The sequence below is a fragment of the Hylobates moloch genome, unplaced genomic scaffold (genome assembly GCF_009828535.3).
Source record: "Hylobates moloch isolate HMO894 unplaced genomic scaffold, HMol_V3 SCAFFOLD_14, whole genome shotgun sequence".
Lineage (NCBI taxonomy): Eukaryota > Metazoa > Chordata > Mammalia > Primates > Hylobatidae > Hylobates > Hylobates moloch.
In genome coordinates, this window is record NW_026652289.1 from 53,944,973 (window position 1) to 53,964,207 (window position 19,235).

Sequence of the window (19,235 nt, forward strand, 5' to 3'; positions counted from 1 at the left end):
ATCATGTTAGCTGTAATTGTTTTGTAGATGCCAGCTTTCCCTCCCCTTTTTAAATATAGTGAATGATTGTTAAATTTTGTCCAATTATCTTTCTGCATTTATTGATATGATTATACATGATTTCATCACTTATTTTGTTAATGTGATGGAAGGCATTGATTTTTTTTTTAATTAAACTTCTGAGATAGTTGTAGAGTCACATGCCGTTGTAAGAAATAATACAGAGAGATTCCTTGTGCCCTACCCAGTTTTCCCTATTGGTAACATCTTGCAAAACTGTAATACAGTATCACTACTAGGATGTTGACATTGATATGGTCAAGATGTAAAATATTTCCATTACTACAAGAGTCCCCCATGTTGCTACTCTGTTGCCCAGGCTGGAGTACACTGTCACCACCTTGACCTCAGCTCACTGCGACCTCCGACCTCCGCCTCCTGGGTTCAAGTGATTCTCCTGCCTCAGCCTCCCGAGTAGCTGGGACTATAGGCGCTGGCCACCACGCCTGGCTAATTTTTGTATTTTTGGTAGAGACGAGGCTTCGCCATGTTGGCCAGGCTGGTTTTGAACTCCTGACCTCAGGAGATCTACCCTCCTCAGCCTCCCAAAGTGCTGGGATTACAGGCATCAGCCACTGTGCCCAGCCCTGTTCTCCATTTCTATAGCTTTGTCATTTCAAGAATGTTACATAAATGGAATCATACAGAACACAACCTCTTGGGGTTGGCATTTTTACTTTTTGTCCCGTGGTATGGATGTACCACTGTTTGTTTATTCACTCATTGAGGTTATCTGGGTTGTTTCCAGTTTGTGGCTTTTTGAGTAAATGTGATATAAACACTTGTGTACAGGGTATTTTTTTTTTTTTTGAGACAGAGTTTCACTCTTGTTGCCCAGAATGGAGTGCAATGGCGTGATCTGGGCTCACCACAACCTCTGCCTCCCGGGTTCAAGCGATTCTCCTGCCTCAGCCTCCCGAGTAGCTGGGATTACAAGCATGCGCCACCACCCCCAGCTAATTTTGTATTTTTAGTAGAGACGGGGTTTCTCCATGCTAGTCAGGCTGGTCTCGAACTCCCGACCTCAGGTGATCCACCTGCCTCGGCCTCCCAAAGTGCTGGGATTACAGACGTAAGCCACCGCACCCAGCCCATGTACAGGTTTTTGTGTGAACCTGGGTCTTCCTTTCTCTGGGATAAATGACCAGAAGTGCAACTGCTGGGTCATATTTTAGTTGCATGTTTAGTTTTTTGGTTTTTTTTTTTTTTTTTGAGACGGAGTCTCGCTCTGTGGCCCAGGCTGGAGTGCAGTGGCGCCATCTCTGCTCACTGCAAGCTCCACCTCCCCAGTTCACACCATTCTCCTGCCTCAGCCTCCCGAGTAGCTGGGACTACAGGCGCCCACCACCGTGCCTGGCTAATTTTTTGTATTTTTAGTAGAGATGGGGTTTCACCGTGTTAGCCAGGATGGTCTTGATCTCCTGACATTGTGATCCACCCACCTTGGCCTCTCAAAGTGCTGAGATTACAGGCGTGAGCCACTGTGCCCAGCCTTGGGTTTTTTCTTCTTTTGAGACAGAGTCTCTGTTGCTCAGGCTAGAGGGCAGTGGTGTGATCACGGCTCCCTGCAACCTGTGCCTCCCAGGTTCATGTGATTCTCATGCCTTAGCCACTCAAGTAGCTGGGATTACAGGTGTGCGCCACCACACCTGGCTAATTTTTTTTTTTTTTTTTTTTTTTTGAGGTGGAGTCTCGCTCTTTTGCCCGGGTGGGAGTGCAGTGGCGCCATCTTGGTTCACTGCAAGCTCTGCCTCCTGGGTTCACGCCATTCTCCTGCCTCAGCCTCCCGAGTAGCTGGGACTACAGGCACCCGCCACCGTGCCCGGCTAATTTCTTGTATTTTTAGTAGAGACGGGGTTTCACCGTGTTAGCCAGGATGGTCTCAATCTCCTGACCTCGTGATCTGCCCACCTCAGCCTCCCAAAGTGCTGGGATTACAGGCGTGAGCCACCGCGCCTGGCCTCACACCTGGCTAATTATTGCATGTTTAGTTTTTTTAATAACCTGCCAGGATGTTTTCCAGAGTGGCTGTACTATTCAATATTTGGACTAGCAATGTGTGAGTGATCCATTTTTTCCACATTCTTACTAGCACTTGGTGTTATCACTGTATTTTAGCCATTTTGAAAGGTGTATATTTCCTAGATACTACTCCTTTGTCTTTGTCAGATAGGTGGTTTGCAAGTATTTTCTCCCAGTCTGTGGCTTGTTTTTTGTGGAATAAAAATTTTTAATTTTCAAGAAGTCTAGTTGACCAGCTTTTCTTTTTATGGATTGTGCTTTTGGTGTCAAGTGTAAGAACTCTTTGCCTAGCCCTAGATCTTCAGGGTTTCTCTTATGTTTTTTCTAAAAGTTTTAGAGTTTGACGTTTTACATGTAAGTTCATGATCCATTTTGAGTAAATTTTTGTACAAAGTGTGAAACTTAGTTTGAGGTTCATTTTTTTGCTGATGGATTTACATTTGCTCCAGCGCTATTTGTTATAAAAACTGTGCTGCCTGCATTGAATTGTTTTTGCACTTTGTCAAAAATCAGTTGGGCATATTTTTGTGAGTCTGTTTCTGGGTTTTGCCTTCTATTTTATCGATTTACATGTCTGTCCCTCTGCCAATACTACGTAGTCTTGATTATCATAATTGTGTAAATCTTGAAATCAGGTAGACTGATTGCTCCCACTTTCTTATAAAAAATTGATTTAGCAGCCAGGCGTGGTGGCTCACGCCTGTAATCCAGCACTTTGGGAGGCCGAGGTGGGAAGATCACGGGGTCAGGAGTTCAAGACCAGCCTGGCCAAGATGGTGAAACCCCGTCTCTACTAAAAATACAAAAATTAGCAGGGCGTGGTGGTAGGTGCCTGTAATGCCAGCTACTCGGGAGGCTGAAGCAGAAAACTGCTTGAACCCGGGAGGTGGAGGTTGCAGTGAGCCGAGATTGCGCCACTGCATTCCAGCCTGGGCGACAAAGTGACTCTCCATCTCAAAAAAAATATTGATTTAACTATTTTAGTTTCTTTGCCTTTCCATGTAAATTTTAGAATAACTTTGTCTATATCTACAAATCTTGCTGAGATTTTGATAAGAATTACATTGATCCTTTATACCAATTTGAGGAGAATTTATGTACTTTTTGTTGAGTCTTTTAATCCATGAACATGTTATATCTGTTATATTTAGCATTTTGATTTTTTCCTCAGTGTTGCATAGTTTTCAGTATATAAATCCTGTACCCTTTTTTTTTTTAGATTTACACCTAGTACTTTATTTTTTGAGCAATTGTAAATGGTATTGTATTTTAAATTTCATTGCCCATGTGTTCATTGCTAATATACTGAAATAAGATTGGCTTTTGTATGTTTATCTTGTATCCCACAATCTTGCTGAACTTACTTGTTCTAAGACTTTTTGTAGATTACGGGGAATTTCTACATAGACAGTTATGTCATCTGCAAATGGGGATAGTATTGTTTTTTCCTTTCCAAACTGTATGCCTTTTTTATCTGTTTCTTGCTTTATTGCAAGAACTTCTAGAGCTGTGTTGAGTAATAGTGAATATCTTTGCCTTGTTCATGTTCTTATAAGGAAAGCATTCAGTCTTTCACCATTTAGTATAATGTTAGCTGTAGGGACTTTTTAAATCCCTTTACCAGATTGATGAAGTTCCTCTCTATTCACATTTTTCTGAGAGGCTTTTTTAAAAAAGAATGAATGGGTGTTCAATTTTGTCAAATGCATTTCTGTGTCAGTTGCTATGAACATGTGTTTTTCTTATTTAGCCTGTTAATATGGTAGATTACATTGATTGGCTTTCTGATCTTGAGTCAGCATTGCATCCTTGGAATAAACTCCACCTGAGTGTGGTGTATAATTTTTTTTTTTTGAGATGGAGTCTCACTCTGTCACCTAGGCTGGAGTGCAGTGGTGTGATCGCGGCTCACTGCAAGTTCCGCCTCCTGGGTTCACACCATTCTCCTGCCTCAGCCTCTCGAGTAGCTGGGACTACAGGTGCACGCCACCACGCCTGGCTAATTTTTTGTATTTTTAGTAGAGACAGGGTTTCACCATGTTAGCTAAGATGGTCCTGATCTCCTGACCTCGTGATCTGCCCTTGGCCTACCAAAGTGCTGGGATTACAGGCATGAGCCACCACACCCGGCCGGGTGTGATGTATAATTCTTGATGTGTATTGTTTTGTTTATTATTTTTATTTTTAGAGATGGTGTCTTGCTTTGTTGCCCAGGCTGGAGTGCAGTGGTGTGATCATAGCTCACTCCATCCACTGACTCATGGGCCCAAGCTCCCCTCCTGCCTCAGGCTCCCAAGTAGCTGAGATTACTGGTATGCACCACTACACCTGTTTTTTTTTTTTTTTGGTAGAAATAAAGTCTCACTGTGTTGCCCAGGCTGGTTTCAAACTCCTGGCCTCAAGCTATCCTCCCACCTTGGCCTCCCAAAGTGCTGGGATTACAGGTGTGAGCCACTGAGCCTGGATCATTATTGTTGAATTGTTGGGTGATATTTCGATAAGGAATTTTATGTTTACATTCATGGGGGATAGTATTCTGTAGTTTTGTTTTTGTACTATTGTTGTCAAGTCTTGGTATCAAGCTAATAGTTCTGTATTGATGTGATAAAGTTGTATGATTTTCTCATTCTGTTAAAATGATTTAAAATTGATCAATTTTTAAAATATCAAACCAATTTTGCATTCTAGGAGTAGAGACCTAAATATATGTGATATATTAGACTTTTAAAATTTATTGCTGGATTTGATTTGTTAATATCTTGTTGAGGGTTTTTGGTCTATATTTGTGCAGGATGTTGATCTTTTTCTTATAAAGCCTTTGTGGGGAGGCTTTCACGTCAGAGTTATACTAGCTACATTGAACAAATTGGGAAGTGTTTCTTTCTTTTTTTAATTTTTATTTTTGAGACAGAGTCTTGTGCTCTGTCACCTGGGCTGGAGTGCAGTGGCGCAATCTTGGCTCAGTGCAACCTCCCCTCCTGGGTTCAAGCCATTCTCCTGCCTCTGCCTCTCTAGTAGCTGGGATTACAGATATGTACCACCACACCTGGCTAATTTTTTTTTTTTTTTTTGTATTTTTAGTAGGGATGGGGTTTCACCATGTTGGCCAGGCTGGTCTTGAACTCCTGAACTCAAGTGATCTACCCTCCTCAGCCTCCCAAAGCGCCGGGATTACAGGTGTGAACCGCTGTGCCCAACCTTTTTTTTTTTTTGAGATGGAGTCTCGCTCTGTCACCCAAGCTGTAGTGCAGTGGTGTGATCTTGGCTCACTGCAACCTCCACCTCCCCAGTTCAAGCGATTCTTCTGCCTCAGCCTCCTGAGTAGCTGGGATTACAGGCACGTGCCACCATGCCTGGCTAATTTTTGTATTTTTAGTAGAGGCAGGGTTTCACCGTGTTGGCCAGGCTGGTCACAAACTGCTGATCTCAAGTGATCCACCTGCCTCAGTCTCCCAAAGTGCTGGGATTACAGGCATGAGCCATTGCATCCAGCCTCATTCTCCTGTGTTTTCTAAAAGTTTGTATGAGATTGACATTTTTTTTTTCCTAAAATGTTTGATAAAATTAACTAGTAAAGCTGTCTAGTTCAGACTTAGTTAAAAAGAAAAAGCCAGTAAAGCCATCTAGGCCTGGATTTTTCTTTGTAGGAAGGTTTTAAATTACATAATCAATTTGTTTTTTTCTATTAAATAGACTTTATTTTTTAGAGCAGTTTTAGTTTCAGGGAAAAATTGAGCCCAAAGTACAGAGGGTTCTCATATATCTCACTGTTGCCCCCCAGTAAGCCCTCTCTGCTGTCAACATTCCACACCACGGTCGTGTTTGTTACAATTGGTGAACCTACACTGGCACTTCATTGTCATCCAGAGTCCATATTTAACATTAGGGTTCACTCTTGGTGTTGTACATTCTATGGGTTTTGAAGTGACACATATCTACCATTATAGTATCAAACAGAATAGTTTCACTGCCCTAAAAATTCTCTTGTGTTCTGCCTGTTCACCTCCCACCCCCACGCCACCAACCACTGGCGCCCACTGCTCCTTTTACTGTCTCCATAGTTTTGCCTTTTCCAGAAAACCTTGTAGCTGGAATCATATAGTATGTATGTATCCTTTTCACATTGGCTTCTTTCAGTTAGTAATGTGCTTTTCAGTTTCCTCCATGTCTTTTCATGGCTTGATAGCTCATTTCTTTTTCGTGCTGAATAATATTCCATTGTCTGGGTGTGCCATAGTTCATTCATCCATTCACCTACTGAAGGATGTCTTGATTGCTTCCAAATTTGAGCAATTTTGAATAAAGCTGCTGTAAACATCCACGTGCAGATTTATGGTGGATGTAAGTTTTCAATTCATCTGGGTAAATACCAAGGAGAGTGATTGCTGGATCAGATGGTATATTTAGTTTTGTGAGAAACTACCTTATTAATATGCATGTGCAAGCTAGGCGCAGTGGCTCATGCCTATAAACCTAGCACTTAGGAGGCCGAGGCAGGCAGATCACTTGAGGTCATGAGTTCGAGACCAGCCTGGGCAACTTGGTGAAACCCCTCTACTGAAAAAAAAAAAAAAAAAAAATTAGCTGGATGTGGTGGCACGTGCCTGTCGTCCCAACTACTTGGAAGGCTGAGGCGGGAGAATTGCTTGAACCTGGGAGGCAGAGGCTGCAATGAGCTGAGATTGATTGTACCACTGTACTCCAGCCTGGGCGATAAAGATAGAGCGAGACTCAGTCTCCAAAAAAAAAAAAAAAAAAAGTCCGGGCATGGTGGCTCACGCCTGTAATCCCAGCATTTTGGGAGGCTGAGGCAGGTGGATCATGAGGTCAGGAGTTCAAGACTAGCCTGACCAACATGGTGAAACCCCGTCTCTACTAAAAATACAAAAATTAGCCAGGCATGGTGGTGCATGCCTGTAATCCCAGCTACTCAGGAGGCTGAGGCAGGAGAATTGCTCGAACCCGGGAGGTGGAGGTTGCGGTGAGCCGAGATTATGCCACCACACTCCAGCCTGGGCGACAGAGTAAGACTCCATCTCAAAAAAGAAAAGAAAAATGCATACTCAAAGTGGCTGCATCATTTTGCATTCCTGTCAGCAATGAATGATGGTTTTTGTTGCCCCACGTCCTTGTCAGCATTTGGTGTTGTCAGTGTTTTGGATTTTGGCCATTCTGACAGGTGTGTAGTGGCATCTCGTTGTTTTAATTTCCATTAATTCCCTGATGATATGATGTAGAGCATCTTTTTATATGCTTGCCTGCCATGTCCATGTCTTCTTTGGTGAAGTATCCTTTTGGGTCTCTTGCTCATTTTTTCATCAGGTTGTTCATTTTCTTATTGTTGAGTTTTAAGAGTTCTTGGTATGTTATGGATAACAGACCTTTATCAAATATGTCTTTCGCAAATATTTTCTCCTAATTTGTGTCTTGTCTTATTCTCTTGATAAATTCAGTTTTTAAAATAGACATGCGGCTACTCAGATTTTTTATTTCTTGTTATTAGTTTTGATAACTTTTGTCTAAGAAGTTCCCCATTTTGTCTAGTTGTCAAATTTACTGGTGTAAGGTTATTTTTTAATGTCTATGATGTCTCTTTGTTCATTTCTGACATTAATAATGTATGTTTTATCTTTTTTCTTAGGCGTTTGCCAACTTTATTAATATTTTCAAAGAGCTAATTTTTGTTTTATTTTTCTTAGTTGTTTCTTGTTTCATTCGTTTCTGCTCTTGATTTCCTTTCTATTAACATCAGGTTAATCTGTTCTTTTTTTACTAATACTTAAGATGGAAGCTTAGACAATTGATTTTAGACATTTCTTTCCTAACAAGCACTTAAAGTTATAAATTCCCCCTTTCACGCACTGTATTAAGCATGTCATACAAAAGTCAATGTTGTGTTTTCATTATCATTGAGTTCGAACTATTTTCTGACTGCCCTTTTGATTTCTTCTTTTACCCATAGGTTATTTGGAAATGTCTTGCTTAATTTTAAATATTTGGGAATATTCTAAATATCTGTTTTTATCAGTTTCAAATTTAATTATGTTGTGGGTAGAGAATATATTTTATGTGATCTGTCTTTTTAAATTTTTTCATACTTGTTTAAAGCCCAGCATATATGCGTGAACATTCTGTGTAGACTTGAAAAGGATATATATTCTGTAGTTGTTAGGTTTAGTGTTCTATAGTACCTTCAATTGGCTTTAAAAATTTTTTTTTTTTTGAGACAGAGTCTCACTCTGTTGCCCAGGCTGGAGTGCAGTGGCGCCATCTCGGCTCACTGCAACCTCCGCCTCCTGGGTTGACGCCATTCTCCTGCCTCAGCCTCCCGAGTAGCTGGGACTACAGGCGCCTGCCACCACGCCCGGCCAATTTTTTGTATATTTTAGTAGAGACAGGGTTTTACCATGTTAGCCAGGATGGTCTCAATCTTGTGACCTCGTGATCTGCCTGCCTCGTGCCATTGCACTCCAGCCTGGGCAACAAGAGTGAAACTCTGTCTCAAAAAAAAAAAAAAAAAAAACTATCCAGAATTTATTATTATTATTAATCATTATTATATTATTATTATCATCAGCAAGAGTGGCATTACCAGTAATTTGTTTTTTTAATATATTATTTCTCAGCAACATATTCTCTTTGAAAGCGTTTTGACAGCAGATTTATTAAAATACAATGTAAACAGATTATAGTTTGTGTGATTTGATGTGCAATAAATATCTTTATCCAATGTATGTGCTTTAAAGCAATTATAAGATCTTTATATGTATTAAATAATATTATTTATTAATATACATACTCCTGAAAAAAAAATTTAATTTTTTTAAGATTTATTACCTCAGTTAGCAATGTGATAGAATATGCTTTATTAACCAACACTTGGTACAGAGCCTGATATATTTGCTGAATTTAATTAAAAGTTTGTCTTTTCACCAAGGCACACTGAATAGTTCCTTCTCTTCACAGTGGTCTCATGTGTGAAACATGGCTACAGATTGGCTGGGAAGTATTGTGTCCATCAATTGTGGAGATAGCTTGGGTGTCTATCAGGGAAGAGTGTCAGCTGTGGATCAGGTCAGCCAGACCATTTCTCTCACCCGGCCTTTCCATAATGGAGTGAAGTGTCTTGTTCCAGAAGTCACCTTCAGGTGAGTGTCCTGACTGACTCTTCTGAATCCAACCTGGTGGTCTGTGGAGCTTGAACCTAGGTCAGATTGCTAGTACTCTCTTGGCATATGGCCGCTTTTTGTATTTTTAGTAGAGATGGGGTTTCACTGTGTTGGCCAGGCTGGTCTCGAACTACTGGCCTCAAGTAATCTGCCCATCGTGGCCTCCCAAAGTGCTGGGATTTCAGGTGTGAACCACCATGCCCGGCCTATACTGTTTATTTCCTCTTTGCATTCTGATATTCATTCCTTGGCCTCCCCTTTATTAAAAACAACCCTCTCCCTTAGATCTTGCATTTGCCACTAGGTATTGTTGTGTCATTTCCCTTCCCTTTAACCCATAATCCTTGTCAGAGCCAAATAGTCTGCTTTCTCTATCTTTTGTGGCTTCATTCTCTAGAACCTCCTTACCCTACCATTATCTTTTTTTCTAACTTTATCATCTTGCTGAATTAGTTTTTGTCAAGGTTACAAATAACCTAATGGCCAAATTCACTGACAGTATCCAATCCCAATCTCATTTGAATGCTCCCTGATGGGTGCAGTGGCTTATGCCTGTAATTCCAGCACTTTGGGAGGCCAAGGCAGGAGTATCACTTGAGGCTAGGATTTCAAAACTGGCTAGTCAACATAGTGAGACCTCATCTTTACAAAATAAAAATTTTAAAAATTAGCTGGGCATGGTGGCATGTGCCTGTAATCCCAGCTACTCCTGCGTCTGAGACAGGAAGATCACTTGAGCCTAGGAGTTGGAGGCTGCAGTGAGCCATGATAGCACCACTGCACTCCAGCCTGGGTGATAGAGCAAGACCCTGTCTCTAAAAAAATAAATAAAAATAAAATTCTCCCTATCTTTTAAAGTACAGTACTCTCCTTTAGTTTCCCTGTACCTGTTTGGTTTTTCTTTGCATGCATTCCACATATTCCTCCATTCCTTTACTGTTTTTGTTGTTTTTTATGTTCCTTTTCTTCTACTCACCTGTTAAGATTGAATTACGGTTCTATCTTTGGTTCTTTTCTCAGCTTTTATTCTCTAGACAATCTCTTGTGTACCTTGTACATTAATGAGACTTCAAATCTTTTTTTTTTTTTTAGATGGAGTGTCAACTCTGTCACCCAGGCTGTAGTGCAGTGGCACGATCTTGGCTCACTGCAAACTCCATCTCCCGGGTTAATCCCATTCTCCCGCCTCAGGCTCCCGAGTAGCTGGGACTACAGGTGCCCGCCACCATGCCCGGCTAATTTTGTTTTTGTATTTTTAGTAGAGATGACGTTTCACCGTGTTGGCCAGGATGGTCTCGATCTCCTGACCTCGTGATCTGCCCTTCTTGGCCTCCCAAAGTGCTGGGATTACAGGTGTGAGCCACCACGCCCGGCCAAGACCTCAAATCTTTAATTTAGTCCCATTATGAGACAGACACCTTGTCTGCTGGTCATTTCCATTGGATATCCCACAAGATATCTTAAATGCAAGATTTTCGGAGCTAATCTCGTTATGTTTTCCTGTAGATTTATTTTTCCAAGGGCATACGCATTATTTATGGCTAATAACACCTTTCCCCCACGTTAGAAACTTAGGAGTCATAATAAACTCTTCTTTCCCTTTAATCCTCGTGTTCAGTTGCCAAAATTGTGTGGATTCGAAATGTCTCTTGATTCCTTCTCCCTTTGTATTACTGCTTGCTTGGTCTCCTAACTGGTACCACTGCCTCTTGTTTCTTCTCATAGCCACCAGGAAAATCCATTGTGATCATGATGTGGTCCTTGGCTACCTCTGCAGCCTTACTTCCTGATGGCCTTCCACAAGCATCCTTCCCTTTAGTATCACCATAACATTTGCAGTTCCTCACGTGGGCCATATTTTCTACATTTCCTCAGTCTCTGAGCCCCTACCTGAGATGCCTTTCTCCCTGCTGTTCTTTGCTTAGCCACTCCTTCCCCCTGCCCTGGCCAGATTTAGCTTAAGTATTGCATTCATCTCCACCAGACTAACTTAAATATTTTGCTTTTAGGTTCTCTAGTCTCCTATGCACACCTCTGTCCTAACATTTAACACTGTAAAAAAAAAAAAAATTTTTTTTTTTTTGAGACAGAGTCTCACTTTGTTGCCCAGGCTGGAGTGCAGTGGTGCGATCTCTGCTCACTGCAACCTTTGCCTCCTAGGGCGAAACGATTCTCATGCCTCAGCCTCCTGGGTAGCTAGGATTGCAGGTGCATACGACCACACCCGACTAATCATTTCTGTTTAGTAGAGACAGGGTTTTGCCATGTTGACCAGGCTGGTCTCGAACTCCTGGCCTCAAGTGATTCGCCTGCCTCGGCCTCCCAGAGTGCTGGGATTATAGGCACGAGCCATGGTGCCCAGCCCATTTAACACTTTTGATTGAATATGTACTTGTCTTTTCCACTGACCAGAATGAGTTCCTGTGGGCACATAGTGGTTTTCATCTCTATATACCAGATCAAAATAGTTCCTAGCGCAGGGCTTACCACATAGTAAGTATTTTATATACTCCTGTTAAATGAGCAAGGGAGTGAATGAATGAACAAAAGCTATTAAACATTGTGGGAATGTAAGATTAATACAGTTTTGTTGTTAGCAATAGCCTCTTTTTAAAGGCCAGCATTGTGTCAGTTGGATAGTTGGTGGCTGACCCGTCCTTAAGCACACAGCCCCCTTTCCTAGCCTCTGATAACTCATTAAAATGCAGTCCTGCAAAGGGGTAGCTGTTTGCTAATGATCTCAGTTTTATCATTCTTACCACTATTGTAATTTTGAGACTTGGCTTTTTTGTGTATTTCAGGGCAGGTGACATTACGGAGTTAAAAATTCTGGAGATACCAGGACCTGGAGACAACCAACATTTTGGAGACCTTCATCAAACAGAATTAGGCCCCTCTGGTGTTGGCTGCCAAGTGGGCATTAATCAGAATGGCACAGGCAAGTTGGTCAAGAAGCCAGCCTCTTCCAGCAGTGCCCCTCAGAATATCCCTAAGAGGACAGATGTGAAGAGCCAGGATGTTGCCGTTTCCCCCCAGCAGCAGCAGTGCTCAAAGAGCTATGTCGACAGGCACATGGAATCCTTGAGTCAGTCCAAAAGTTTCCGTCGTCGGCACAACTCCTGTAAGTAGGGTCAAGTTGATATTTCTTCTCAATCTGGTGTTTCAGGGCTATAAGCCATAAGCACTGCTGCTCTTTAAACAAATCCTTTGTTATCCCAATAAAATGGATGCTGGCTGAGTGTCACAGAAATACAACATGGTTCTCTTCCTCCAGGCCTAATTCCTCAAGATGTTAAGGGAAAGGAAATAAGCTGTTAGGGATGCCTGTGAGCTTCCTGCCCTCTCTTAGCACTTCCTTCAGGGAAAGTCTGCCCAGAGTTTACTAAGACTAACAGTGATGTTTTAAATCCAGTAACTACTGCGCATGGTGGCACGCATCTATAGTCCCAGCTACTTGAGAGGTTGAGGCAGGAGGATTGTCTGAGCCCAGGAGTTCAAGGCTAGTCTGGGCAAAATAGTGAGATTCTGTCTCTAAAAAAGAAAAAAAAACACCTTAAATCCTGTTACTGATGCTGGTAGTAGTGTCTGAGTTGAACCTGCACTTGGGCTGTTCCAGAGGATTCTTGAGTAACTTCTCTTCCTGTGATTTGAGTCTCATCCTCAGAAGAGAGGAGGGGACTGATCCAAACATCTCTGTGATCTTTGATTTTCTAGCAGACAATTTTTAATTTGCTGTATTTGTTCTTACTGACACACCAAGAAGAATGTGCATTGGTCTGTGTTGCTGCCCAGTTTTGTTTGATACTAACACATTATTAAATGCCATTTGCTGACTATAAAACCATAGTTGTGACCAGGCACGGTGGCTCACACCTGTAATCTAGCACTTTGGGAGGCTGAGGCGGGCAGATCACCTGAGGTCAGGCGTTCGAGGCCAGCCTGGCCAACATGTTGAAACCTCGTCTCTGCTAAAAATACAAAAATTAGCCAGGTGTGGAAGCACATGCCTGTAATCCCAGCTACTTTGGAGGCTGAGGGAGGAGAATCCCTTGAACCCAGGAGGCAGAGGTTGCAGTGAGCTGATATTGTGCCACTCCAGCCTGGGTGATAGAGCGAGACTCTGTCTCAAAAATAAAATAAATAATATAAAATAAAACCATAGTTGTGTTGATGGTGTGATGGTGAGCATAGCTGCCTTCCAAAACCATAGTTAATTCACTAGAACTGTTCTTCTCCAACATATTTACTAGAATAATGTTACAATAGCGAATTGTAACATTCACTGGAATCTGTTAGGCTCCTTAAATTAATATGAATGTTGTTTTAAAAAACTACTTCCAAATGGCAAACTATTCTTTTTTTTTTTTTGAGATGGAGTCTCGCTTTGTCGCCCAGGCTGGAGTGCAGTGGTGCAATCTCAGCTCACTGCAAGCTCCGCCTCCCGGGTTCACGCCATTCTCCTGCCTCAGCCTCTCCGAGTAGCTGGGACTACAGGTGCCCGCCACTACGCCGGGCTAATTTTTTTGTATTTTTTTTTAGTAGAGACGGGGTTTCACTGTGGTCTCGATCTCCTGACCTCGTGATCCGCCTGCCTCGGCCTCCCAAAGTGCTGGGATTACAAGCGTGAGCCACCGCGCCCGGCCGGCAAACTATTCTTATTTTACTTAGATGGTTTTGTACTCAGAGATGGTAGCAGAATGTATTAGAAACTTTAAGTGAGAGGCTGGGTGCAAGTGGCTCACACCTGTAATCTCAGCACTTCAGGAGGCTGAGGCAGGCGGATCACTTGAGCCCAGGAGTTCGAGACCAGCCTGAGCAACATGGCAAAACCCCATCTCTACAAAAAAAAATACAAAAAAATCAGCTGGGCATGGCAGCGTGCACCTGTGGTCCCAGCTACTCAGGAGGCTGAGGTGGAAGGATGGCTTGAGCCAGGGAGGCGGAGGTTGTGATTAGCCAAAATCATGCCACTGCACTTCAGCCTGGGTGACAGAGTGAGACTGTCTCAAAACGAACAACCAAAAGAAATTTTAAATGAGTATTCATTAACTCATTTAAAATTACAAGCTAGAGTCATTCTGTGGCAATACCTTCTAAAAGGCACAATTTAGAGTGAGCTAGGTCTCTCTAGACCCCACTCAGAAAGTTTATTACATAAAATTCCAGATAATTCTTGCTACCATTGTTGCTCCTCACACTGTGGTCCTGGTGGCAATGTAGTAAGGTTTTAGTGTGCTGGGTGAATTCTGTTAATAGCTTGTGGTGTGACACCTGTGTCAGGGGCCAACATTTTAAGTTTTGGAGATGCCTGATTCAAGTGAATAAACAACTAAATTAAAACTAATTTTTTTTTTTTTTTTTTTGAGATGGAGCCTTGCTCTGTTCCCCGGGCTGGAGTGCAGTGGTGTGATCTTGGCTCACTGCAACCTCCACCTCCCGTGTTCAGGTGATTCTCCTGCCTCAGCCTCCCTAGGAGCTGGTACTACAGGCACTTGCTGCCATGCCTGGCTAATTTTTTTTTTTTTTTTTTTTTTTTTTTGAGACAGAGTTTCGCTCTTGTTGCCCAGGCTGGAGTGCAATGGCGTGATCTCAGCTCACCTCAACCTCCGCCTCTTGGGTTCAAAAGATTCTCCTGCCTCAGCCTCCCAAGTAGCTGGGATTACAGGCATGCACCACCACATGTGGCTAATTTTGTATTTTTAGTAGAGACGGGGCTCCATGTGGTCAGGCTGGTCTTGGACTCTCGACCTCAGGTGATCCGCCCACCTCGGCCTCCCAAAGTGCTGAGATTACAGGCGTGAGCCACTGCACCCAGCTAATTTTTGTATTTTTAGTAGAGATGGGATATTGCCATGTTGCCCAAGCTGATTTCGAACTCCTCACCTTAGGTGATCTGCCTGCCTCGGCCTCCCAAAGTGCTGGGATTACAGGAGTGAGCCACTGCGCCTGGCCTAAGAAAATGTTTTAATGTATGTAATGTACAGTTTCAAGGTATTTTCCTTTGGTGCATATGAAACAACTATCTGAAATGACGATGTTTGCAAATATGAGACTGAAATTCAGTTGTGACTTCTGTATCCTTAGAAAAACTGTAGACTGCTTGGATAGAAAATGATTCTTTCCATTTAGACTTTAACCTTTTCTCTTTCTTTCTTTCTTTTTTTTTTTTTTTTGAGATGGAGTCTCGCTCTTTCACCCAGGCTGGAGTGCAGTGGCGCGATCTCGGCTCACTGCAGGCTCTGCCCCCCGGGGTTCACCCCATTCTCCTGCCTCAGCCTCCCGCGTAGCTGGGACTACAGGCGCCCGCCACCTCGCCCGGCTAATTTTTTGTATTTTTAGTAGAGACGGGGTTTCACCGTGTTAGCCAGGATGGTCTCGATCTCCTGACCTCGTGATCCGCCCGCCTCGGCCTCCCAAAGTGCTGGGATTACAGGCGTGAGCCACTGCGCCCGGCCACCTTTTCCCTTCCTTCCTTCCTTCCTTCCTTCCTTCCTTCCTTCCTTCCTTCCTTTCTTTCTTTCTTTCTTTCATTCATTTTTGAGATAGGGTCTTGCTTTGTCACTCAGGTTGGAATGCAGTGATACGATCACAGCTCACTACAGCCTTGAACTCCTGGGCTCAAATGATCCTCCCACCTCAGCCTACAGGTGTGTGCCACCATGCCTGGCTAGTTTGTTTACTTTTAGTAGAGACAAAGTCTCACTATGTTGCCCTGTCTGAAAATATATTTTTTTTTTACCAGAAATTGTTGATTTGTTAGAAGTTCAAATAGGCAGTTTATAATCTTCCGTGCACTTGAAGATGACCCTTATTAGCAATTCATATTATTTTTTCCTACATATTTTTCCCCCTGTTATTAACATTTTACATTGGTATGGTATATTTGTTATAATTATTGAACCAATGTTGATGCATTATCATTAAACAAAGTCCATATTTTATTCAGATTGCCTTAGTTTTTACCTGGATGCCCTTGTTCCAGGATCCTGTCCAGCATTTCACATCATATTTGGTAGTCATTTCTCTGCTTGGCTCTTACAGTTTCTCAGACCTTCCTTGTTTTTGATGACCTAGATGTTTTGATGAATACTGGTCAGATATTTTGTAGAATGTCTCTCAGTTGGTACTTGATGTTTTTCTCATGATTAGACTGGGGTTATGTTTGGGGGTGGAAGACAACAGAGGTAAAGTACCATTTTCATCACTTTGTGTCAAGTGTATATATTATTACCATGGTTTATAACTTTTGATGTTCACCTTGATCACCTGGCTAAAGTAGGATATATCTAGTTTCTCCTCTGTAAAGTGGCTCTTTCTTCCCCCTTTACATATGTACTCTTTGGAAGGAAATCACTATGTGCAGCCCACACCCAGGGAGTGAGAAGTTATGTTCCCTCTCCTTGAGGACCCAGCATCTTCAGACATTACTTGGAATTCTTTTATGCCAGAGATTCCTCTCTTCTCCCCCATTTGTTTATTTATTCAGTCATTTATTTATATCAGCATGTACTCATGGGTATTTATTTTGTACTTTGGCTTATAATTCAATATTACTTTATTTTGGTACTGAAATTATTTCAGTTTTGGTTAGTCTCCAATCTTTCACTTGGATCTCATGTCCCTTTGACATACTCTAATCATTGTGGGTTTTTTTTTTTTAGTACTTAGGTACTTTCTGACACTGAAAGATGCTTACTACTACCACTACTACTACTACTGCTGCTGCTGCTTCTCCTCCTCCTCCTCCTCCTCCCTCCTCCTTACTTCTCCTCCCTCCACCCCCTCCCTCTCCCCCTCCCTCCCCCCTCCTTCTCCTTTCTTTCTTCTTCACTAGGTATGCTCATTGCTCCTGGGTGTCACCCTTATAGCTGACAGCAAGAAAATATGTGTATATACTTCTCTGCAGAGTTCACAGAAAAGAAAATATATGTGTGTATATTTAACCAGTATATATATACATATTTAAATATTTCTATATGTAACTACGTATATTATACTATACTAAGTATGAATTCATACTGATGTCTCCAACTTTAATCCATTACCACATGGATCCTTCTAGCCTTCTCCTTTTGCTTGTCTGTTACTTCTCACTCCAACAGTGAGAAACCTGTCTCCTGTTGTCATTTATTCTTTACATAATTATTCAATTCCAGTATACATATATAGTGGTATCAGAATTATTAACTCCTATCCACATTCCTGTGGGAAACTATCAAATAGAATGTGGTGCTTACGTACCGTTTCTTTTGCCTTTCACCTGACTCCATTCATTTCTAGAGTTATTTAGGTCTCCCATTTCCTTCATTGACTTGTTTCATATATTCATAATACAGTTAATTTGTTTTATCACATTCTGCATTCCATCCTGGGATATCCTAACCTCCTAAATGATTTTTAAAAATTTGCAAACACTGAGGCTCACTCTTTGTGCTGTAAAGTTCTGTGGGTTTTGACAAATACATAGCATCATGTATCTGTCATTACAGTATTAAACAGAACACTTTCATTGTCCTAAACAATCTCTTGTGCCTTACCTGTTCAACTTCCTCCACTTCCCCCTGGCAACTACTAATCTTTTTATTATACCATCTCTGCAGTTTTGCATTTTTCCAGAATATCACATAATTAAAATCATACAGTATGTAGCCCTTTCAGACTGGCTTCTTTCACTTAGCAAGATGCATTTAAGATTCATTCATGTCGTTTTGTGGCTTGATAGGTCATTTCTTTAATTGATGGATAATGTTCCATTGTGTGGATGTATCAGTTTGTTTACCCATTCACCTACTGCAGTACATCTTGTGGCTTCCAGGTTTTGGTTATTCTGCTTTTGTTGTTTTGTCAGTTTCCTTTTTCTAGATAGTTAACTGTATGTAAATGAGGTAAAGAGATCATAGGGCAGTAAAATGTTACTATTTTTCAACAAACTTATTTAGAATCCAGATTAGTTTGGAAAATGTTTGTGGCCTGGGAATTTGGCAATGAGACGTGGCTCAGAACAGGTTTCTGATAGAAGGTAGTTATAATTGTTTTTCCATTCATTGAGCCCTGTAAGTAAAAAGGTCTGCCTTAGAATTTTCTCCAGTTTATGTACATTGATATTGAGACTAGTAGATTGATGAAGCTATAGAAATATAATCTGTTGGCCGGGTGTGGTGGCTTATGCCTGTAATCTTAACACTTTTGGAGGCTGGGACGGGCAGGTTGCCTGAGCTCAGGAGTTTGAGACCAGCCTAGGCAACATGGTGAAACCCCATCTGTACACAAATACAAAAAATCAGCTGGGCGTGGTGATGGGCACCTGTAATGCCAGCTACTCAGGAGACTGAGGCACAAGAATTGCCTGAACCTTGGAGGTGGAGGTTGCAGTGAACTGAGATTGTGCCACTGTCCTCCAGCCTGGGCAACAAAGCAAAACTCTGTCATAAAAAAAAAAAAAAAAAAAGAAAGAAAAGAAAAGAAAGAAAGAAATATAATCTGTATTCAGTTCTGGCTTTTAACTGTTCTTTCAGGATTGCAATAAGGAGTTGAGGAATTTGTTGGTTTAGTTAGCTAATCCAACATTGATGATTTAGCACAAGCAGATTTTAATCTCTTCTCTTGGGGTGGGAGTGGGTTTAAAGAATCGTATAAAGAATAGTTTTTCTGTGACCATTCAGGATGTTTGTCAAATAGACATAACATCAGTCCTAGGGAGCAGAGGGAAACCAAGCCTTGTTTAGGATGCAGCTCTGAGTATGGATATAATTCATATTTATCAAATCCCATGTCACAGCTAAAAATGGTGACCATGAGGGGCAGATGAAAGGCATCCCTCTCTGAAATCTTAGTCTATGAACTTGAATAGTCATTGGTAACATGCAGTTGAATAAAAATTTAACAGTTAAGTTAAGGCTCTTTTGCCTGTAGAACATGAAAGTAGATAGCTGAAGCTGGGCACGGTGGCTGATGTCTCTAATCCCAGCACTTTGGGAGACCGAG

At 41.8% G+C, this 19,235-nt stretch overlaps 1 protein-coding gene across 4 annotated transcripts in view; it reads left to right on the forward strand.

The window, feature by feature from the left end:
* The window catches only part of EDC3 (enhancer of mRNA decapping 3), a 66,732-nt gene that overhangs the window by 12,291 nt on the left and 35,206 nt on the right, over positions 1-19,235 (forward strand). For all 4 annotated transcript variants that reach the window (XM_032174932.2, XM_058427990.1, XM_032174934.2 and 1 more), the window contains 2 exons: positions 9,049-9,230; positions 12,053-12,372. In XM_032174932.2, coding sequence (XP_032030823.1) covers positions 9,067-9,230; positions 12,053-12,372 — 484 coding nt within the window. In that variant the 5' untranslated portion in view covers positions 9,049-9,066. The remainder of the gene's footprint in view (positions 1-9,048; positions 9,231-12,052; positions 12,373-19,235) is intronic.